Source organism: Bos javanicus, chromosome 27 (genome assembly GCF_032452875.1).
Source record: "Bos javanicus breed banteng chromosome 27, ARS-OSU_banteng_1.0, whole genome shotgun sequence".
Lineage (NCBI taxonomy): Eukaryota > Metazoa > Chordata > Mammalia > Artiodactyla > Bovidae > Bos > Bos javanicus.
The window spans coordinates 27074669-27099855 of NC_083894.1; the positions used below are offsets into that span (position 1 = coordinate 27074669).

The 25187-nt window shown below is 37.5% G+C and overlaps 1 protein-coding gene across 3 annotated transcripts in view; it reads right to left on the reverse strand.

Moving 5' to 3' along the window:
- The window catches only part of PURG (purine rich element binding protein G), a 40693-nt gene that overhangs the window by 15353 nt on the left and 153 nt on the right, over positions 1–25187 (reverse strand). For 2 of the 3 annotated variants that reach the window (XM_061404422.1, XM_061404421.1), the window contains exon 2: positions 24063–24941. In XM_061404422.1, the coding sequence (XP_061260406.1) occupies positions 24063–24935 (873 nt within the window). In that variant the 5' untranslated portion in view covers positions 24936–24941. Of the gene's footprint in view, positions 1–6119; positions 24942–25187 lie in introns of those variants that run through there. The other variant, XM_061404420.1, reaches the window with a different exon arrangement.

Here is a 25187-nt window from a genome sequence, read left to right on the forward strand (position 1 = left end):
TATTTTAGTAGATCGCTAAGTGATTTACAGCAAACTGTTTAACCTGCCTGGACCTGTTTTCTTCATCTGTTAAGTGAGGTTAGTGATACTGACCTAAACTCATCTGAATTAGTATTTTCATCAGGATGAAATGAGATCCAATATATGAAAGAACTTTGAAAAATATCAAATTACATGAAAATTATTATAATTTAAAAATCCCATAATTCTTTTTTAACATTTAATTAGAAAATATTTTAGCAGCAATGACCATTTATAGAAAAACTTTCAGGATAAATGAATCTTTTGTACCAAAAAATAATTGAATTTATCCATTAACGGCTCTTCACTGCAATGAGTCTACAGTGAAAATTATTACAGCTGGTGATTTACACAGACACAGTTGAATCAGGTTTACTGCATTCAGCTAAGACACTGCTGAGTAATTCATAGTTGAGAACATGGATGGATTTTGTATATCAATCCAGACATATGGAGAAAAAAGGAGTGCATGAAGATACTGTATACATGATGAGAATGAAATGAAATTAAAGTGAGATGAATACAAAGATCTGGGGCAGGGAGGACAAATATGTGACATGAATGTTACTACTCCACGCCTTCCTCATCCTCCCCCCAGCTCAACCCCATGGACACACAGAAGTCACAGCGGTCTTAGGATGAGCCTTCCTGGGACTCCAGAATCTCCAACCTTAGAGCTCAGGAAGTCATCACCATTTGAACACAGCACATGAGATGAATCAGAATCATTATTTTCATCCTAGGACATCAAAAGAGACTTGGAATGGAAAAATGAAAAAGACACATGTATCCCATTGTTCACTGCAGCACTATTTACAATAGCTAGAACATGGAAGCAACCTAGATGTCCATCGACAGATGAATGGATAAAGTAGTTCTGGTACGTATACATAATAGAATATTACTCAGCCATAAAAGGAATGCATCTGATTCAGTTCTAATGATGGATGAACCTAGAACCTATTATACAGAGTGAAGTAAGTCAGAAAGAGAAAGATAAATATTGTATTCTAATGCATATATATGGAATCTAGAAAAATGGTACTGAAGAATTTACTTACAGGGCAGCAATGGAGAAACAGACATAGAGAATAGACTTATGGACATGAGGAGAGGGGAGGAGAGGGTGAGATGTATGGAGAGAGTTACATGGAAACTTACATTACCATATGTAAAATACATGGTCAACGGGAATCTGCTGTATGGTTCAGGAAACTCAAACAGGGGCTCCTGTATCAACCTAGAGGGGTGGGATGGGGAGGCAGACGGGAGGGAAGTTCAAAATGGAGGGGATATGTGTACACCTATGGCTGATTCATGTTGAGGTTTGACAGAAAACAACAAAATTCTGCAAAGCAATTATCCTTCAATAAAAAAATAAATTAATTTAAAAAAGAGAGACTTGGAATGGAGAAGACAGAGATATTGTTTAAAGTAGTATGACTGTAGTTCTCTAAATTGGCATCAATGAAATATATCCTAAATACCATAACAGATGCAGATCATTCATCACATTTAGAGAATACATTGTTCAAGGGAAAAGTACATATGACTTTTACAACAGCTCCAAACATACTTATATTTACCAATACATGGCCAGGCCTGTGGCAGATAATCAGATGAGTATCCAGTGAATGGAGAAAAATGACAGATTGATTAGGCTCCAACAGCTGCTTTGAATCAAATAACTTTGGACATGGCCCACTTCAAGCTAATGGTGGTGGAATATTATTCTTTCATAAATCACTGTATCTTGAGTTCTTAGCGAAAGGGCTGGCACAGAGCAGCCACTTAATACTCACTGAGTGAATACAAGAACAGGATCATTTATCTATTAAGCAAGGGACAAAATATTTCTGAAGTAAAATTTTGGATGGGCAGGAAACCAAAGATCTCATATGCTACAAAATTTGTGAGTCAGTTTTTGGAATAAGATGACATAGTATTTCTTATCAGTATTTCTTATCAACTTTCATTCCCACTTGTCATCATTCTGATTTGTCTGTTAAGTACTGTGATCTTCAGGTAACAAGATTTCAAAGGCAAAACAGGAATAGGAATGCTTGTGATTAAATGAAGAGGGATGATTTTAGTAATCAGCCCAGGGCAAGGTGTAGAGGGGAATAAAAAAGAGAAAGAAAAAAACAGCCTCTGGTTTTAAACTTAAATTCAAGTTAAGGAGATGGGATTTCTGTACAGGAAAGTTAAGTTTAAAATTTTAAATATATTTAATCATGTTCTAGGCTGTGTCTAAAAAAAAACCTTTTGGAACTAGAAGAATGGCCTGTTGAAAGTTTTTAGTATACAGGACCAAAAGATAAGTCTGCTGCTGCTGCTGCTAAGTCACTTCAGTCGTGTCCGACTCCGTGCAACCCCATAGACGGCAGCCCACCAGGCTTCCCCGTCCCTGGGATTCTCCAGGCAAGAACACTGGAGTGGGTTGCCATTTCCTTCTCCAATGCATGAAAGTGAAAAGTGAAAGTGAAGTCGCTCAGTCGTGTCTGACTCTAGCGACCCCATGGACTGCAGCCTACCAGGCTTCTCCGTCCATGGGATCTTCCAGGCAAAAGTACTGGAGTGGGGTGCCATTAAGCAACTGTAACTAAACATGAAGGATGCCAAGAAAGAAAGGATGATCAGTTAATGTCAGATGAAATGGTTAAGATGTGGAGAAAATAAGAAAAGAAAACGAAGTTGAAGGTAACTTTAGAAGTTTCATGACTCCGTGGATAAAGAAATTGAAAGGTTCTTCTGATCCAATGCCCACACTGATGGATAAACAAGCTGGGGTCCACAGCAGTGAAATGACCTGCTCTAAGCCTACCTAGGGGCTTCCCAGGTGGCTCAGTGGTAAAGAATCCACCTGCCAAGCAGGAGACTCAGGGTTCAATCCCTGGGTCAGGAAGATCCCCTGGAGAATCCAATATTCCTGCCTGAAAAATCCCACGGACAGGGGAGCCTGGTGGGCTACAATCCATGGGGTAACAGAGTCAGACATGACTTAGCATCTAAACAACAAGCCTATCTTGAAAACACCAGAGCTGGGGCTTTCAAATGGTAATATACAACACAGCGCTCTCAGCCTCTGCACCACACCTCTGCATACCAGGAGAGCAAAGGCGAGACCTTAGGATTCTTTAAAGTCCATGAATGCTTGAAATAATAGTAAAAATAATACACACTTGAAATTTTTTTTTGCTTTATAAATTATAGCACAGATATAGTGAGTAATTTGGCACCCACAGTCATTTTACAGTTATTTTTGAAACAAAATTATTAAAACAAACTTGTCAGAATTGAATTATTAAAATCTAATAATCAAATTTCATGTTTATCTAAAATTAATTTTTCCATATAAATCATGTTTCCATCAAAGTGTAGATTTTCTATAATATGTCTCATGTCAGAAGCAAATTACCTAATAATCAAATTTCATCTAAGATTTTTTCCACATAAGTCGTAAATTTCCATCAAAGTGTAGATTTTCTATAATATGTCTCAGATCAGAAGCAAATTACCTAATGGAAGGTACTGCCTGAATCCCAGCTTGGCACATCAGTAAATGTAATATTGGGAGTCTTTTTCCAAAAATGAGTCAAACAGTAAATGGTAGTGATTAACCAAATTGCACATAGTTACCTAATAACCCAAAAGATCCTTAAATAGAAGTACTGTTCAGCATGTTTAAAGAATATTAGAAACTAGTTTTAATTATTGTAAGTCACACAGGCAGTGCTAATTCTAAGTAAGTTGAATCTTATAATTGATAAAGTAAACAGCTGTCAAAAAATAAAAAAAGGCTCAGAACTTGGGGGAATTTTCAGACTGGAGTTTACTTCATTAAAGATTCCCAATTGGCAAAACATTAATGCCTAGCTTATGTTAGAGACTACAAAGAGAGGAGAGATTAACTTCTGGGTTGTTAACAGCATGTACCCTGAGGATTACATGACACTAAGAGAAGTTCTGTGTTTTGAGGGGTGACAATGGTGGGCAATACAGAAAGATCATAAATAGTGATGGGAGGGAGTCCCCTGGCAGTCCAATGGCAGTCCAGTGGTTAGGACACAGCACTTTCACTCCCGAGGGTCCAGGTTCAATCCCTGGTGCGGGAACTAAAATTCCACACGGTGCACAGTGTGGCCAAATTATATATATAGTGATGGGAGCACTGCAAAGAAAAAAAGTAATTGCTTAGTATGTTACTGAACCAGATGCACTCCAACTCTTTCATTAAATCTTTTTAACTCAAAAATTTTCCCCCTTACTGAGAAAACATTTCTGATTTTTAATAGAAATAAAAGAAGTAACGAAATTCAATTTTAAGGAATTTTCTTTGAAATATTATCACTCTTGTTGCAACATGTCATTAAAGAAAAATCTAGGTGCTACAAAAAGTATGGAGATGAAACTCATGATACACCGATACTATAAATTAGTAAAATGAAGATTCAATTATCATTATTCAAGAATCATGATCAATTAGTTTTTGTGCCAGTTCCAAGATATTTATTTATTTATTTTTATGGCTGCCCTGCACAGTATGTGGTATAAGTTTTCAATCAGGGATTGAACCCACATCCCCTGTATTGGAAGTGTGAAGTTTTAACCACTGGACCACTACATAAGTCCCAGTTCCAAGATAATTTAAGCCAAAAAAATTTATTGTTTTCCTTATGCCAAGAACATAAGCATAATTCTTGTAATTATAGCATTTTTGGTTATTTAGATGGATACTGCTTTATTGAATTCTTGAAATAAGAACAGAGTAAGAGAAACTTTTTGAGGAAAAACTTGAAGAGTTTTGAAAATGTTTCTTGGGTTGAGTTTTTTCTCAACTGCCAATGATTTTGAAAATACCATGTGAAACACTTTACTTGCAGAAAATGTATTTTTATTTATGGCTATTCTTCATTAGGTTTCTAATAAAGCTACTTAAAGGTAAACAGTTTTGTACTGTACTAAGCAAAGATTCTGAAATCACCTAGTGAACATCAACACTGTCATTAGAACTGATTCAAATGTATTCTTTTGAATGGCTGAGTAATACTCCATTGTGTATATGTACCACAGCTTTCTTATCCATTCATCTGCTGATGGGCATCTAGGTTGCTTCCATGTCCTGGCTATTATAAACAGTGCTGCGATGAACATTGGGGTACACGTGTCTCTTTCCCTTCTGGTTTCCTCAGTGTGTATGCCCAGCAGTGGGATTGCTGGATCATAAGGCAGTTCTATTTCCAGTTTTTTAAGGAATCTCCACACTGTTCTCCATAGTGGCTGTACTAGTTTGCATTCCCACCAACAGTGTAAGAGAGTTCCCTTTTCTCCACACCCTCTCCAGCATTTATTGCTTGTAGACTTTTGGATCGCAGCCATTCTGACTGGCGTGAAATGGTACCTCATAGTGGTTTTGATTTGCATTTCTCTGATAATGAGTGATGTTGAGCATCTTTTCATGTGTTTGTTAGCCATCTGTATGTCTTCTTTGGAGAAAAGTCTATTTAGTTCTTTGGCCCATTTTTTGATTGGGTCATTTATTTTTCTGGAGTTGAGCTGTAGGAGTTGCTTGTATATTTATACACAATGGAGTATTACTCAGCTATTCAAAAGAATACATTTGAATCAGTTCTAATGAGATGGATGAAACTGGAACCTATTATACAGAGTGAAGTAAGCCAGAAAGAAAAACACCAATACAGTATACTAACTCATATATATGGAATTTAGAAAGATGGTAACAATAACCCTGTGTACAAGACTGCAAAAGAGACACCGATGAATAGATCAGTCTTATGGACTCTGTGGGAGAGGGAGAGGGTGGGGAGATTTGGGAGAATAGCATTGAAACATGTATAATATCATGTATGAAACGAGTCGCCAGTCCAGGTTTGATGCACGGTACTGGATGCTTGGGGCTGGTGCACTGGGACGACCCAGAGGAAGGGTAGGGGAGGGAGGAGGGAGGAGGGTTCAGGATGGGGAACGCAGGTATACCTGTGGCGGATTCATTTCGATATTTGGCAAAACTAATACAATATTGTAAAGTTTAAAAGTAAAATAAAATTAAAAAGAAAAAAACACTGTCAAACACCAGAAAAATTTCCAATCTATTATATTATACAAGTAAATTTCAATCTATTATATATACAAATATATATTATACAAGTAATCTATTATATTATACAAGAATTGTCTAGTAGAAGACAATTCTAGGATGTACATAGGAAAAGTTTAGGAAATTCCAGGATTTAGCCTAATTGCACTGGTAACTAACTGTAACTTCAGACTTCCAACAAACAGGCACAAAGATTCCATTGGAATCCTCTCAGTCTCAGGAAGAATAAAGGGTTACCTTTCCCTGTAAATCAAGTTTCCAAAATAAAATATCCTCATTCATAGTCACCCAAAGATTATAAGGGGCTCTTAATAGAAGCGTAATTGTCCTGTAATTGTAAATCTTTTTGCACAATAATTATAACAATATAGGATATATAAGGATTCTACTTGGAGAGCTAAGTAGCAATAATTATAAACCCATTATTGATGGAAGAACAGTTAAGTATCTTGCTTATAGAGAAAAAAGGTTGAGAAGACAGTAGAATGGGGGTTGCCAGGAGATGGGGATGGTAGGATGAGGAATGTTTAATGGGTATAGAGTTTCAGTTTTGGAAGATGAAAAAGTTTCAGACGCTGGTTGTATAACAAGCTGAATATATTTAAACACCAATGAACTATATACTTAGAAGTGGTTAAGGTAGTAAATTTCTTGTTATGTAGTCTTTTAAACACACATAAACACAAGTTGAGCAAGATTAGAAGTGAGGAATTCAGATTGATTAAGGATATGTTTTTCTACTTCTACTAAATTGTAAGTTATAGCCGAAAAAAATAAGGCTGAGGAAAGTTATTCAAGACTTGGTCAACTTGTGAGAAGACAAATTACCTATGGATTTGATTTGGGCTGGAAAGACTCAGAATATCTTGGTTGTCAGATCTGGGGAGAATGTAACCGGTAGGTACACATCAAGAAGTTTGAACCTGAATTTCAGAGGAGGGGGAACTAACATTCCCAGTGATCACTGCCCAGAAAGCTAGCCAATGAATACTGAAGTGGGTAGCCATTCCCTTCTCCAGGGGATCTTCCGGACCCAGGGATTGAACCCGGGGAATCCAAGTCTCCTGCACTGCAGGCAGACTCTTTACCATCTGAGTCACCAGGGAAGCCCCTAATATGACAGCACAAAATCTTAAATACTTGGATTTGTGTATTCAGCCTCTCTTAGAGAGCTACAGATATTACCTGTTAATAACATAACCAAAAACTCATCTTCCATCGTGTTATGGCTGACAGTATTAAAATTTAAGCAATTTCAGCTACAAAAATGATATGGAAGAAAGACTGTAAGTCTAAGACAAAGAATGGCCTCCAGACCATCTGTATCAGAATGAAAAAAGCCAATCTCAAACTTCACTCTGGACCAACAAAATCAGAATCTCTAGGGATAGGGACAAGAACCTGCATTTTTAATTACTATGTATGCTAATGTTTCAGAATGTCTAGGCTGAATTTTGGCTTCAATGCGTAGTACATGGGATCTTAGTTCACCAACCAGGAAGCAAACCCACATCCCCTGCATTGGAAGGTAGATTCTCAACCACTGGACCACCAGGGAGGTTCTGGGCTGATTTAAAGGGAGAAAATGCTGTCATTTTAATGGAAGTTAGAATTCATTAAAGGCAAATATAGAGTTTAATGCTGAAGGATATTCTTGATGACATCATCATGACCATGGTCCTTTGAGTTCTTCAGAGGCACAGAAGAGATTCTCTGCTGTGTTAAAGGAGGGACCATTAGATTAACACAAAATTCTCTTGAAGCATTAGAAGAGACACATTCCTAGGTGAGTCACATGACAGTTTTCTGCTCCAAGGGCCAGTTGTCTGGCTAAGTTAGAAAATTTCAGAACTACAATGAGAACTTTATAGCTCTAAAGCAGAGACGACTTTAGCCAAATAGCAAATATTTGGCATGAATGTTGTTCTTCTCTCTTTCCCTCTAGATGCAAATTTCAAATTCTCAATGCAGCACTTTAGGGCAGCCAACCAATTATAGTAACAAACAAGATGAAGCCAATTTGTCCTTACTTCTCCAAGGCATGGAAGGGGATGCAGAAAGAACTGGTCTCTCTTTATAATTTTATACATACACACACACACAATAATCTTGTAGAGTAAAATTTAGTTAGCTAGTTAGAAATATATAATACATATACAGTTTATAGACTTTGGCATAATATATTTCAATGTATTCAGGTCTCTCTCTTAAAGGTATTAGTACTTGTCCTTTTGAAATTTGGGTATGTTATAGTATCACAGAAAGCACAAATGGTTTAAGAAGTGACCAGAAAAAAAAGTGGACTCTCCACGTGAGAACTGAGTTTCATATTGGTTTACACTAGATCCCTGAATTTAGATATTATTGCCACTAATATCCTTCAGCCTTTTGTAAAGCCTTGAAATTCTGCAGGAGAGAATCACACGTATTATTTGCAACAATAATCAACTTTCTTGGAAGCCTAATCTCTAATACAGACTATCCGAGCTGAAATTAGCAAACTTCACGGCTTCTTTCCATCTTAAATTAGTAGTGCAAAAAAAAAAAAAAAGTGAAAATATTATTTCTTCAGCCTTCAAACAGAATTTAATCTGGATTTCTATAAAGAAAACCTTTATTTGATAATATCCAATAATGTGGTTTTCCAATTTACCATACTGTCATGGCTTTCCAAATAAGCCTGTATAAGTACTTTCAAAAAAGCAAAAATAATACTAAATTTATTCCTTTGAAAAAATCCTTTCTGAAAAGAATGATTAAAAATAAAAAATTTATTATGAAAATTAAAGTTGGATTTCATTTTGAAGGGCAAATTTCATGGAACCTGTCTTAACTAATTCATTTAAGTAGTGAAGCTCATGAAAATTAGAAAGCTGCTTCTTGTTTCACAATAACAAGTGGTGGGAGGAAGTGACAAAGTTCCTCTTTTTTCAGAATGATATTAGAAAAATTGAAATCACACTTCTTTATCCTGTTAAATTAACAGAGGACCTGACTACAAAAGTTCTAACCATTATTTCTAAGAAATTCACTCTAAGTAGAAAAGAGTTATCAAAGTTACAACAGTCCAGTTATTTTTCTGATTTATTAATTACCTTTATGCATTATGTGTGAGGGGATCAAACCCTCCACCCAGGGATCAAACCCAGGTTTCCTGCACTGCAGGCAGATTCTTTACCAGCTGAGCCACTAGGGAAGCCCATCTCTGCTAGATCAGCAGTTAATCTTTTTCACAATTAGGAATTTGCTCATTGTGAATTCACTCATTCAGTCACTAATCACTGAAGCTGCAAAGAGAAGTTAATGAACTTGCAGAACCACCAAGTGTATACATATGAATTTAGTATTTTTGATAGGATCTGATCCACTAAAATGACAGCTGCTAAGAGTTTACATATAGTCATATTTATTAATTATATTAATATATAAAATAGCTATTTTGATCAACATGCTAATTATAGAATGTCCTCAAGTTGGCAAATATAAGATGAATTATTCTTAAATATGTTAGTTATATTTCCAAATAATATTCCCAGTGAGTATTTTGGTGAAGTATCTCTAAATTTAAATCAATGGGTCCAATTGTTAATCTGAAAAAAGTACTATAGTGTGTATTTCCTCTATCCTCTGCATATAGATAGGACTCAGGAAGATGGTGAAAATATTAGTCTTTCAAAAGAAATTATACTGTATTTCTTACCACTTATGTATCTTGAGAGCTAAGTAGCATTTTAAGTTTTAACCTTTATTATCTGTTTACCTAGCCTATTTTAGTAATTATGAACCTCTGAAGTACACGGAGTATATCACAAAATGTAAATTTAAGAGACCAAACTAATTGCAAGGTCCCTTGAAGTCCTAATACTTAGTATTCACTAAAACTTGTATTAACAATTCTTGAGTATAGAAATTATTCACTTTCCTTTAGTAAGAATTATCTAGCAGTTATCAATAAATCAAAAATATGTTACAGTCTCCATAAATCTGAAAGCTAAGCTTTTCATATAAGGATTCATAATGGTTAATTCCAATCAGAATTATCTCAAGATAGCTGTCAAAAAATCAGAGGGAACTAATAAGTTCTTAAATGTAATGAAAGGGTAAAAAGGGAAGAAAATAATTCTTTACCTAACCTCTAGTCAATTTATTCAAAAAGGTTAAAATATGAAAGTGAATGGCATAAAGCAGAAAGAGTAGGATGGCAGAAAAAGCTGCAAAAAACCATCTTTTTGTCAACTTTGAGATCTGTAAACTTCTTAAAGCAGAAGGAATAATGCTGGATCTTTTTCCCAGCAAGATGCTACAGTTGTCTTGATCCAAGTTTCTGCTTCAGCATCTTGTGTAGCTAAGGTAGAATCATATCAGCCTAGAGTACTGGTTCTTAAGTTTGGTCCCCAGATTGGCCGCATGGGGTCACCTGTGAATATATGAGAAATACAAATTCTTGGTCCTCTCTTCACTCCCCGAACCTAAGGAACAGAAACTCTGGGGGTAAGGGCCACTAAACTGGTTTAACAAACCCTCTAGGTGATTCTAATTCCCATAAAGTTTGAAAACCACTGGATCTGTAAACAGGGCAGGCATCACAGTTCATCCTTTTGGAGTTCAGAAGAAAAAGAAGAAACTTGGTAATTAAAATATGAAAATGAATGGAATAATGCAGAAAGAGCAGGATGACAGAAAAAGTTGCCAAAAAGAAAAAAAAAAAAGCCCAATGAAACTCTAATATTGCTAAGACCTGTTTGACATAACCAGTTGACTTTGGATCATGAAAATTAAATTGTAGACCCACAGTTGCCAACAAAGATTCGTCTAGTCAAGGCTATGGTTTTTCGAGTGGTCATGTATCGATGTAAGAGCTGGACTATAAAGAAAGCTGAGTGCTGAAGAATTGATGCTTTTGAACTGTGGTGTTGGAGAAGACTCTTGAGAGTCCCTTGGACTGAAAGGAGATCCAATCAGTCCATTCTAAAGGAGATCAGTCCTGGGTGTTCATTGGAAGGACTGATGTTGAGGCTGAAACTCCAATACTTTGGCCACCTGATGTGAGGAGCTGACTCATTGGAAAAGACCCTGATGCTGGGATAGATTGAGGGCAGGAGGAGAAGGGGATGACAGAGGATGAGATGGGTGGATGGCATCACCGACTCAATGGACATGGGTTTGGGTGGACTCCGGGAGATGGTGGTAGACAGGGAGGCCTGGCGTGCTGTAGTTCATGGCTTGCAAAGAGTCGGACGTGACTGAGCAACTGAACTGAACTGACCCACAGTGAATAGTAATTTGTTTCCTCTGTTCCCTTTGGGTAGAATTGGGGTGATCATCTGCATTTTCATCATCTGATCTCTTTAAAGACTTATTCACATTTATTTGAAATAAGTGGTCAAGATGAGAGATTCAATCTGTAATCTACAACAAAAATCAAGTAAGTTGGATTAGCATCATACTTTAACCAGCTAGATAAATGTTCATATAAGTAAGTGTCTTTTGGTGGTACCAGCCCAGGTGTAGGGAAGTTTTGGATTAAAAAGAATTCCCAGTAACTGTAGGCAGATTTATTGACAGTGGTGGCTGGGGTAGATTGTGCTTTATTAGTTGGGGGTTAAATCTCAGACTAAGTCTTAAATGCAGTCTGGCCTAACTGAGCACTCTTTGGCTTTGTGTCAGTAAGCATCAAATATATTCTGAACCAGTTTCTAAGACTCTAGAAAATTATATTAAAATGAGGATAACTGTAGAAGGTCAGGAAGCAACAGTTAGAACTGGACATGGAACAACAGACTGGTTCCAAATTGGGAAAGGAGTATGTCAAGGCGGTATATTGTCACCCTGCTTATTTAACTTATATGCAGAGTACATCATGAGAAACGCTGGGCTGGAGGAAGCACAAGCTGGAATCAAGATTGCCGGGAGAAATATCAATAACCTCAGATATGCAGATGACACCACCCTTATGGCACAAAGTGAAGAACCAAAGAGCCTCTTGATGAAAGTGAGGTGAGTGAAAAAGTTGGCTTGAAGCTTAACATTCAGAAAATGAAGATCATGGCATCCGGTCCCATCACTTCATGGCAGATAGATGGGGAAACAGTGACCGATTTTATTTTTCTGGGCTCCAAAATCACTGCAGATGGTGACTGCAGCAATGAAATTAAGACCTTACTCCTTGGAAGGAATATTATGACCAACCTAGACAGCATATTAAAAAGCAGAGACATTACTTTGCCAACAAAGGTCCATCTAGTCAAGGCCATGGTTTTTCCAGTGGTCATGTATGGATGTGAGAGTTGGACTGTGAAGAAAGCTGAGAACTGAAGAACTGATGCTTTTGAACTGTGGTGTTGGAGAAGACTCTTGAGAGTCCCTTGGACTGCAAGGAGATCCAACCAGTCCATCCTAAAGGTGATCAGTCGTGGGTGTTCATTGGAAGGACTGATGTTGAGGCTGAAACTCCAATACTTTGGCCACCTGATGCGAAGAGCTGACTCATTGAAAAAGACCCTGATGCTGGGAAAGATTGAGGGCAGGAGGAGAAGGGGACGACAGAGGATGAGACGGTTGGATGGCATCATTGACTTGATGGACATGGGTTTGTGTGGACTCTGGGAGTTGGTGATGGACAGGGAGGCCTGGCGTGCTGTGGTTCATGGGGTCACAAAGAGTCGGACACGACTGAGTGACTGAACTGAACTGAACTGAATGGTAGAAGATGTCTAGCAAAGCCTAGAGCATGGAAGACAATAGTTATTAGTACTTCCTAGAGCATGGTAGTAGTTATTAGTACTGATAAATCTTATTTGACTCTCCATTTTGTTAACACCTTCTGTTTGAAAATGGTCATGGTGCCAATTTTCCTAGAGGCTAAATTCATTTCTGAAATTACCTGTCAATCATGCTAGTCAAAATATTTTCTGAAGATCTGCTGGGTACTGAAAAGTGGGAGTAACTGACCCTTCAGGCTGTATCATCCCAAGTAAAATGTTTTCTCTTCATCTTAAACTGTTATACAGAAGTTCTAATCAGTGCTGAAATTAGTTAAGTGAAGCAGCAGCCCTTCTTTCTTAGAGTCCAAAGTCAAGTTCATAGGGCCGTTTATACATTTTCAAAATGAGCTTTAGCCTTTCGTTGTGGTGTTTCAATAGTCATTGGAACAAATAAATAGGATAAAGAGGGGCCATGGTGGTAGTGGGAGAAAATGAGTCCTTAACCACTTTCATGGACGTGAGTCTGAGTGAACTCCGGGAGCTGGTGATGGACAGGGAGGCCTGGTGTGCTGCAATTCATGGGGTCGCAAAGAGTCGGACACGACTGAGCGACTGAACTGAACTGAACTGAACCACTTTCAAGGAAATCAACACTGGATATTCATTGGAAGGACTAACGTTGAAGCTGAAGCTCCAAATACTTTGGTCACCTGATGCAAGAGCCGACTCACTGGAAAAGACTCTGTTGCTGAGAAAGATGGAGGGCAGAAGGAGAAGGGAGTGACAGAGGATGAGATGGTTGGATGGCAACACCGACTCAATGCACACGAGTTTGAACAAACTCTGGGAGATGGTGAAGGACAGGGAAGCCTGGCACAATGCAGGCCATGGGGTTGTGAACAGTCAGATATAAGTTAGCAATTGAACAACCACCACCACTTTCAATAGGGTAAAATGTACAGAAGGGACGGGAAAAATAAGGAAGATTATTTATAAGTGGCAGAACTTCAAGTTCTATTTTTATGCCTGATGATAACATGGTTTACCCTCATGGGGGAATTTACTCAACAACGATCGATGTGTTTATGTGTGCTCAGTTGCTCAATTGTGTCTGACGCAAAAGTGTCTGACTTGCAACCCTGTGGACTGACTGTAGCCTACCAGGCTCCTCTGTCCATGGGATTTTCCAGACCAGAATACTGGAGTGGGGTGCCATTTCCTCCTCCAGGGGGCCAGGGGATCTTCCTGACTCAGGAAGAGTCCTTGTGAGTCTAGAACCCGAGTCTCTTGCGTCTCTTGCATTGGCAGGCAGACTCTTTGCCACTGAGCCACTTGGCAAGCCCTTTAAGCATCCTAACCAATAGATAAAACCCCATAATAAATGCAACTGAAACTTCAGACTATTCTACTTATTTAATTCTAGACTGACAATCATTGGTATAAATCACATTGCTAGTTTAAAGGACCTAGAAATAAAATATAGCTGTTTCTGAAGTAAATTAGCAAATGATAAGAAAAGTTCCGTACATTTTGTACAAAAGTTTTGTACATACAAGGTGTTTTGTACGTATCCATATCTTTATTCCTAAGTCATTAGCTCAAGATTTTGTTGTTTCATTTGCTGGGTAATTCTGTCACTTAGGTGTGTTCTTTTGGTAAAGCTGCTTGGAGGGTTTGAAATGGGAAACTGAGAAACATTTCTACAAAATGGCCAGGGTAAAGAACTGCCAAACTGAAGTATTATTTTTCATCTGAGTTAGATTTCAAACTACACTGAAGAAGAAGCAATCATGAATCTAAAATGGATCTGCTATTTTGAGGACAAGGAGAGAAAAAAAAAAAAAAACCTTCTACAACAGCCAATTCACTCTACAGAATCTGTTGATCAGATTACTAGCATGAACCACCACCAGGCTTTCATTAAATGCTTCTGCAATGGAATTTATGTGCACAGGTATTTTTGAAATTGACAGATCACATATGTGTATATGCACTTCAAAATACACTTTGCTTGCTCTAAAATGCTGTCTTTGATAAAGAAATGGGCCTCCAAAAGACGGGTTTAGAGAGAAAGGTGTCACTTTTTGTGATTGCTGTTGTTTAGTTGCTAAGTCATGCCTGACTCTTTGCCATCCCATGGACTCTAAGTCCTCTAGGTTCCTCTGTCCATGGGATTTTTCCATGCAAGAGTACTGGATTGGGTTGCCATTTTTTCTCCAGGGGATCTTCCCAAGCCAGGGATCGAACCCGTATCTCCTGCATTGGCAGGCGGGTTCTTTAAAGCTGAGCCACCCGGGAGGCCAGTCACTCTTTTCAACTCCCCCTACTGGCAGTGATGCTGGCAGTGCTCAGTGCAGGACTGGGATGCCTAAATAAAAGCCTCTGAGACAAAAACCCGTGTGATGCTTCTTGTCTCTCCAGTCACCAACCTCTGCAGTTTCTCAAGGCTAAAAACAAAAATAAAACAAACTTATTATGTTTTATCTTGGCACACCCTAGTAGTTACAGTCCTCTACAGCAGAACAATACTGTTGGAAGTTCAGCGTTCTTGATATTCTCTGTTAAATGTCATGACTTGTAATATAGGACATTCAATAGGACCAAGGAGATTGGGGTCAAAGGAAGTATCTGATTGTCAGGGACCAATGTGATGATAATTGAAGTATATTATTTAGCAATATAATTTATGGTTAATTCTGGAACAATGGCATTTCAAAAACTGATGTTAACTTTAATAATTCTTAACATAAAAAAATGACTACAGTATGTATAGACCCAGAGATGCTGCTTTCCAAAAAGCAGACCTTGAATAGACAACAAAAATATTTGGTAAAAAATTTAAAGCCTAGGATAGTTATGGAGTAAGTATACAACAATTTGGTTCTAAAGAAGGCTAGGAACAAAATCTTCTCTTGTGTGGTTACAGGGATACACACATTCTACAACTGATACTTCTGCTAGTCTTTCTGGCATCCTCTCAGGTTGTTACATTATTACAGTTGTTTTTAATATAAAGAGAGCATCTCTTACACTTACCAGTTCAGGTATTTTTCATCTATTTTTTTCTTTCGCTCTCCTTCAATACAGAATTTTAAAAGTTTAGAGTAGGAGGGAACCCTAGCTTCTAGGACAAAATTGTTCATGTTTCATATAAAGAAACAATCGAACCAAACTTAAATAATTTGCTCAGGGTCAGGCCATACACTGGCAGAATTAGGTCTTATCATTCTTTCTCAAATGCTCTTTCAAAGGTTAAATAAATAGATTTTGTTCTGAGAAGGACTTATTTACCTCAGTTCTATTAGACTGATTTCTTTTGTTACAGTCAAGCAAAATAATCAGCCACCACCTTTGTCTTCTCTATTTCTTCTTTTATATTTGTGACCTCTAGACAACTTCATTAAACCCACAACAAACCATAAATAAAATCCTGAATTATCCTACACAATTATTTGTTCTAAAAAAACCAAAATACTGAATATTTCAATATAGGCATCTCAGATTAAGACATTCTGCCTCTACCCATATCAAATAATCAGATTTATATTGCTATCTTGATAAAGACTTATCAAAAGATCTTCCCAACCCAGGGATCAAACCTGGGTCTCCTGCATTGCAGGTAGATACTTTACGATCTAAGTAATTAGTACTAGTTGCTCAGTCGTGCCCAACTCTTTGCAACCCCATGGACTGCAGCCCACCAGGCTCCACTGTCCATGAGATTTTCCAGGCAAGGATACTGGAGTGGGTTGCCATTTCCTTCTCCAGGGGATCTTCCCAACCCAGGGTTCAAACCTGGGTCTCCTACACTGCAGGCAGATCCTACAAGGTAATCCCTTGATAAAGACTAAAACCAAAAAAAGCATTTTCCCCACAATCTTACACTTTGAGTGACTTTAAAATTTTTAAATACTGTAAACTCTTTTCTTAGGGATTACTTTCCTTTTTCTTTACTCCTAGTATTTCCTGGAAACAATGAATAGTTTGAGTAGAATAATATGGAAATGAAGTATAAAGAGGTAAAAATCAAAGTACAGACAACGGCTATTCAATCTTAGAAAAAAGTAAACAACACTCAAGAAGAAATCGTATATCTCATTTAAAAGAGTATTCTCTCCACATTCACATTACCAACTACTTCCACTACAGCAGCACTAATTCATTTCCAGTAAGATTTTATTTACTAGATGTTATTGGCCTCAATAAGGCTAAGCGCTCTCTCACAAGGGATATTGCAAAGAAGGTAAAGTTTGGAAAAAAATTTACCAGAAAGCATCAACATGGGAAACTTCTCTTTAATGAAGGATGTGTTTTAGCTGTTCAGTCATGCCTGACTCTTTTCGACCCCGTGGACTGCAGCCCACTAGGCTCCTCTGTCCATGAGATTTTCCAGGCAAGGATACTGGAGTGGGTGGCTATTTCCTTCTCCAGGGGATCTTCCCAACCCAGGGATGGAACCCAGGTCTCCTGCACTGCAGGCAGATTTTTTACTGACTGAGCTACAAGGATGGAAAATTATTAATATTTTTAGCCTAAACGTGAGCAAAACTCTTTCCAAAGGTGAATTTACCTTCCTTTTGATCCCTCTCTTTAAGAAAGGAACAATAACTACAAACCATTTTAAGCTTAAACAAGTAAATACCTGGAAATCTTAACCAATGTAATAGACTCTGCAAAGGATAGTGAGTTGTTCACTAAAATGACAGAAGCAAACTTTTAAGCTTTAAAAATATATGTTTAAGACAATCTCGCTTTCTAACAACACCTTTCTCATGTTACAAACAGAAAATCATGCCATCAATTATGATTATTCTAAAGATGAATTAAAGTGCTTTAATTTTTTAAGTCTTTAAACATTTTCATAAAGTTTACATATACTAATCCATAAAAAATTCTTTCTCAACCCATATACTCTTTAAGATATTTCTAATGGTATTGGAGTTTTTACTTTGGTTGCTTTAATTCATAACTAGATAGGATCCTTCATGGTTCAAGTATGGGACGTTAATCTTTCATATCATAATCTTTTCCTGTTGGCTATTAGAGAAGTGACCTTAAAATGCCTCCTTGATGTGAATAAAAGGAGAATTACGACTTTTTGCAAGGAGGGGTTGGGGAACTATTAAAGCAACTTTGTTTATATTTTCAAGAATAGTAATTATGCAACTACATTTTAAAACAAATATTCTTCTGGCAGAGAATAGAAATGGTTTAGTTGTATTTTTAACTACATAGCCCTAAGGTATTTAATCTTTTCCCAAATCATCATAGTACCTTTTGGTCTCAAGGAAATCTGATAGACTCGGTCCCTCAAAGGGACCCAATGCTTTAAATAAACAGAACTAGCATTTTCTGTTTTTTGTTTAGTCTTGATTTGACTAAGTGCTAACTGAATGATTCATTAATAACGATACTTTTCTTATTATATATATAAATGCTCATGTTATTAAATCAACAATCTTCAACAGGTTGTAACCTTTTGTGGTGGTTCTAGTATTGATTTTCTCTAATAATGGTAAGGTCTTATATAAAAATAATAGTAACATAATTAGTAAAAACTGATTAAAAGTGACAATTTATTAAAGCTTTTAAATATGGGTATTTTTCGTGAGGACACAGTTAATTTAAAATAATCTTTGGGTAAACAATTTCACATCCTGAACTGTATCACATAAAGAAAAAGACCACCACTTTTTTGAGGGGCAGAAGAGGGAGAGATATGAGCACAAAGTAGTTTGGAATAAGGAAGGAGAACTGAATATTTATACATTTAAAAACTGATATGTACATATATTTGCACTTCAAGTAAATTCCAATGGGAGTCATTCGAAATTTCCTTGGGGTTCCCTTGGTGTCATAAATAGCTCAAATTAAATGCTACGGTAACTAGATCAAACATGGCATCTAAAGGAGAAGGGGGAAAATACACTTATAATGATAGATCTACTACTGATACTACTGGGTACAAGAGAGTGTCTATATGTTTTTAATTGTATGTTTTAAAAGAATATGTGTATATATATATGTGTGTATATGCAGAGTAACTCTAGAAGGATACACAAGAAATTGGTAACACTAGTTGCTACCTTTCAGTGTCTATCAATCTGGAGCATCTAAATTTTGTACTATATGCAGGTTTTCCCTATTCAAAAATATTGATTAAATAAATTTAAATTACTTAAAAAGCCATGTCAAATTAAGGAGAAAAGATTAATTTTTGACATTACTCAAGAAAATACACTAACATATAAACTGTTTTTCTACATAAATTTGAGTATGACAGAGTAACTGTGATCTAAAAACTCAATTTTCACAAGACATTAAATTGGGAAAAACACATTTCCCTGTACCTCATTTCTACAGCATTGTGGACTATAGATTGTCTTAACAGCATGCGAACATCTCTCCTCTCTTCCTCTGATGGGCTAGCCATGAGCCATCATTTCTCTATGAAACTCAAGGAATCTTGAAGGAAATTCCAGAAAGATTTTAAGAATCTGTATTTGGCAGGGATAAATATTACACCTGTATTATTGTGTTGGCATAGAGTCAATTTTAAATTCTCTTTGTGGTTTACTTTAGACTTTTATCCTGCCAAAGATGTTTGGTGTTTTGGTAAAAGACAGACTTCAAACTACGTGGTGACTAAGCAAAGTTCTTACATAAAGCTTGGAATAAGATTTTATAAATAGTTCCAATGAAAGACACTTGGAAATAAGCGGGAAAAAAGAAACTCATACTTATGAAGAAATTATTTTCAGTATACTACTTCAAGTTTCCAATCAAGTCCTATTTAAATATTAAAATAAACATAAAATCTAAAGGAATGATAGTACATATATCAACTTTCCATGGCAGCTGCTTATTAAAACTGAATGTCTGAGGGTATATTTCAATTTCATCCTCTTCAGATTGTGCAGCTCAGATAAATGTTTATTTTACTGAAAATATTTGCAAAATTACAATATAAATACATGAGTATATTAAGATAGGATCACTCTATATAATGTATTCTTATCCACATATATAAAATGAATGCAGTAAATATAGTATACTCTTGATGAATCGTTAGTACACAGTGTTTCTTAGTAAAGTACATACAACCTATTATTAAGCAACATTTATCTACTTTTCAAATGTACATCTTAGGAAGTTTTCAGGATGGAAGGATACACTAAATCCCCTAATACCCTTTTCGGTTGGTGAAAGTTAGCTCTTCTGCAAATTTTGAAATAACGTCATATTTATTTTAGCAGTTGTTCTTAGTTTCTTTGCATTTCCTTAATTTGAACTTTATGTCTCTAGTCTGGTTATTTTCTTAATGATGCCATATCAGCCAATCATACTTTGAATTCTAATACAGTACCAGGTACTGTCTTTTCATTAGTAAGTGAAACATGCATCAAAAATGAAACAGAATCATTAAAAGCTTTTTTTTTTTTGCACAAATTCCCAAAATTCATTTTCAGGGTATTATGGGGAGTCTCAATTAGATATAATTTCAACTGTAATACTAGTCTGGGCTAGAAAGAGTTTTAGTAATTGATTCTAGTCCTTAAGAATACAAATACGAACTCTAAAATTCTTTGTTAGGTGTCTTGGGATTTACTTCAGAGGCATCTTCTACCCTTCTCCATGACACTGGTTGAATGGAAACTTGTTACTACAGCAGTTCCAACATAAACATATGCATGCAAGAGCTCACCCTACAGATTCTAAACTACACAGTTATTGAAACACGTCCCACCAGTCAAGTGGCATAAATGTACATCTTTTATATACAAAAGGTAAAGTGCATTATTAAATTAGTGAACTGACAGATTGTCTGCCTGGACCATATAGCTTTCAAATAGACAAATGTGAAATTCCCCCATTAGAACCCATTATTTCAAGAGGTTCCAACTAGCTTTTCCACCCTGTCATTTATTTTTGGCCATGCTCTTTAGTGCAAATAAGCTTGTGTTTGACTCAAGTTTAAGGGACATGGCAGTTTGGGGCTTTAACAAGGAAAATTATAAAATGTGGCAGAAGTTGAATTCTTTTATAATACATTGCATCTCTTGCATATAAGCAACAGATTAGTGCTGCTTTCAATTGGTAGGAGCACACTGCCAACAATGAAGAGGAACCCGTTTCCAGACTTTGTACTATCAGCTTATATGATTACAGTTTTGAGTCTGTACCACATTATGCTTGGATTATTATGTGCAAACATCATCAGTGTTTTAGAATTATATAGTGAAAGAGTAATTTTGGTTACTAACTTAAATGCTCACTTTTTGATTGCTAACATCCAGTTGCCTTAAGAGTTTTATATCTTCAAGGCAGGGATCCTAGTATTTTGAAGAATACCATGTACATGTGCAGCTCCATTTGTGATACAAATGACAATAAATAAAATGTATATTGCACAGATAAGAGTAGTAGCTTATTTTATAAGATACATGGCAATACATGTCCTAATACCAGAGTTTTGGACTGGATCTTACTGGATTATGGCTAATGAATGATTGGAAATTTTAAGTATCAAAAAATCATAGCATCATTTCCTTTTTCAGTGAACATTAACTTTGGAAAAAAAAGAAACTAAAGGACTGGCAGAAGGCTTAATGATTTTAAAGTATATTCAACTGCCGGTATATATGCATCTATGCAATCTATAGCTTTGAGATGGTAAAAACTTTGAAGTATACATACCATGTAGAAAATTTGGCTGCTTAACCCATTTTTAACTTAAATTGTTAATGAAAATTAAACTAATAATATTTATATACAATGAGTTAAAGATATTTACGTCTGACATAGTAGTGTGTGTGTGTGTATATATATATATCACACACATATATACATACACATATATGTATATATATATAGACACACACACTCAAATCTTACCAGAGTAAAATCCAAAAAGGAAATTATTTAGACTTAACGGATATAAATATATTAGAAGAGAAGGTTTTAAGAGAGAGTACACAGTCACAGCAATAGTGATAGGAATGCTCAAATAGTGGAATATTCACAGCTCCAGTTTGCCAAAATCTGACAGGTTATTATTCATAGGCACTATGATGGGCAGCAAAGCAATCAGTAGTATTGTAATTCAAGGGCACACCATTCCTTCCTAGACCCCAAAGCTACTTTTTATCAAGCCTATAATAGTTACTTTACAGTGAGGACTGTTTAAAGATCCTTGCTACTTTTAGAGTCTCAACACCCACCATGTGCTATTAACTCTAGTACTAACATCATCTTCTAACCTTCAGCTGTTCCACAGTGATCCAGATGGTCCACAATTATAATGAACTAGTGAGATTCCTTCACACTGTTTGAGGAAACCGGAAATACAATCCGTAAGCCAACACCAGCATATACGTCTGGGTTACTGACTGCTTGTTTTTAAGTAACATGAATTAGTGAAATTAATTTTCTTAATTCATCTCATTTAGTGACCTTTTGGGGGACAACCTCTGGAGGGAAAACAACTGTTAAAATAATTGTGAATTACTTATAGCGTATAGAAGAAGAGCTACATTCTGATCTCAATCCGTGCAGTCAGCTCTCATCAATGAGAGCTATATTTAGGGGTTGAAATCAGTGTTTGGCTCCTAAACATGATTATATGGACTTATTGTGTGGGAGGTGAGGAAAGCCAAGAGAAAAGACAGTAATTTCATTCAGAATAAAATGCAGCTCAACAGATAAAATTTCAGTCAGTTAATACAGGGTGGGTTGGTACACATATACATTATATCCACTTGTTTAAAAAACTGCTTAGGTGTTGGAAAATTGCAGTGGCACTTCCTGGAAAGTAATTTTTCATACAAGTAAATGGGTGAGTCTTGTGTAAGTAAACTTTTTTAAGTATCATAAAGAGCACCTTGGAAAATGCCTGAATTTTCTTTTCAAATATGCTTATAACCAATCTTCAAATAATATTTTTTCAGGCTGAAATTTTATGTTTATTCTAAATGCTTTTTAGAAAAGAGAAAACTTTTCCTGGAATTAAAACACCTGTAAAAGTCAGGTTTATACTGGAAGTGTTGAAATGGTCTTAAGGTGCTAAAAGTGCTACTAAAATATATTATTATAGATGTGTTTTTATATCAGATAACTGGTGCACCAACCCCTCTGAAATCGTGTTAAAGCAGCAGCAAAAACTGTAACACCTTGAGTCTATGATATATTTTGGGAAAGAACCTCTTACAACCTTCAAATTAGTATGAAAAGCTAAAATATCAAGATTTCCATAGCAAAGCCATAGGATGAAGCCTCCCACGCAACAGTGACATAAAAAGTAATTCCTGAAACTTTGGAAAGCCACTAATAATATATGGTACAATCATCAGAGGTGAAGATAGGATTGTAACTAGCTTAGAATAACCAATAAAAACTCTCATGGCGTTGATACGGCAAGTGTAAACTGTAGGGTTACCACAAAATTTGAAATTATAGCATACTATAGTAACTAAGATTTGATTCTTTAATGGGACTGTTTAATATTCAGTTATCCAATGGACATTGAATGTATTTCAACTTGTCCTTTTATAAATAAATAAATATATTAGAATAGAAGTCAATTTCTGTTTCTGCGGTAACTGTCCTACAGGTAATCCTAGCAGCTTTTAATGAAGTAGGCATGGAATCCTTTTTTGGGGGAACTTATTAAGTAGAAATTCACACTTCCATATTAGGTATATGTATTTTTTCAGGCTTATGTCATAGTGCAATGTAAATCTTAGCTAGGGTACTTGGAAGGTCAGAATGTCATACTTTGTGCTGATCTGCATACTTCAATAGTCTGGAGCAGTTGAAGCAGCTAAACTATTTAGCTCTGGGAAGGCAGGAGTTCCCATAAGAATTAGAGTGTTCTACGGGTAACATAACATAAGAATCAGACTCCTTGAAGTATAAACTACTAGAGGTATTACTGATAACAAAGGGCCCCCAAAGAGGAGAAATTTCTTCAAATGAGTATGGATCAGTTCTTTTAGCCAATCTATGATTTTAACTTTTGCCTGATGGAGTTCACTTTCATCTTAGTCGAGGCACGCTTGTTCTTCACCACTGGCCCTTCTGCCATCCATGCTCTTTTCTTTATGGCTGTTGCAAATTTTCCTCATCTCTTCTTCATACTTGATAAAATTCTCCCCAAACCTTGTCCAAGCCTTGAACGGAACGGTAATAGTATTACGGTAAGGTGGCCTCACCTCACTTACCTTCAGGAAAATTCCATATTTATTAGAGCCCACATCAAAGTAGAACCTTTTATTGTCCACTCTGAAAGAAGTCCCCTCGGGGAGTTCCACGGGGTCGTCGTCTCCACCTCTGCGTTCTTCGATGTCCCCTTCGCCATAGTCTTCGATGAGCTGAACCAAGGCGTCACGGAACTCGATCATTCCTTGAGCTGGGAGGACAATAGTCTGCTCCAGGCCCAAAGTGTGGCCAAAATAACCTATCATGCCAGTACCCCGCATCATGGTTTGTCTAATCCTTAGGAAGCGACCCCGCTGGTTTTCCTTCAGGTCTAGATAGTATTTCCTGTTGTCCCTCTCGATGTAGTCTGTTTTGAGGACACTGTGAGGGTGCTCTTCGGACCCCACCGAGACCGGCGGGGAGGGCGCTGAGTGCTTCTGTCTCCTCCTGGAGCTCGGCTCTTTGCCGTGACCGTGCTCTTGCCGGTGGCCTTTCAGGCCCAGGTGGGCATAGTGCTCGATGAAGTCCCCTAGACAGTCCTTCAGCTCCGCTGCCACCGACAGGGAGAGGGTCAGTTTACTCTTTCTGATATTGTCTTGCCGGCCTCTCCCTATCCAGACTTCGGCTATCTTGAGGAACCGGCCCCGCGAGCTCTGCTTCACGTCTAGGTAAAACCTCTTTTTCTGGATGTCCACTCGTTTGGAGGCCAGCTCCTGGATTTCGGCTGCGCCCCCAGCCTGATTAGGGGTGGCTGAAGCCGCGTAGTGGGGGTAGTGGGAGTGCTGGGCCTGGGGGTACAGTCTACTCTTGCTTAGGCCAGAACCCCCTACATTCTTGCCGCCGCGGCCACGGCCGCCGCCGCCGCCGCCGCCTCCCCTTCGCCTGGCTCTTTCCATCTTCAGCTGCAAGTGACAAACAGACACACGGGGTGGGGTGGGGGAGGGGGTGTTGAGAACAATCGCAGACGCCCCTCGGCCTGCGCTGCCCCAGCCTCTGCCCGGGACCCCCACATCGGGCCGCCGCAGCGCCGGGCTCCCCGCCTCTCCCGGACGGGCTGCGGCGGCCGGGCGAGCGGGCGGGCGGGCGGGCGGCGTCTCCCGGCTCCGCACTGGGCACTCAGCATCCCTCCGCCGCCCCTGGCCTCCCGC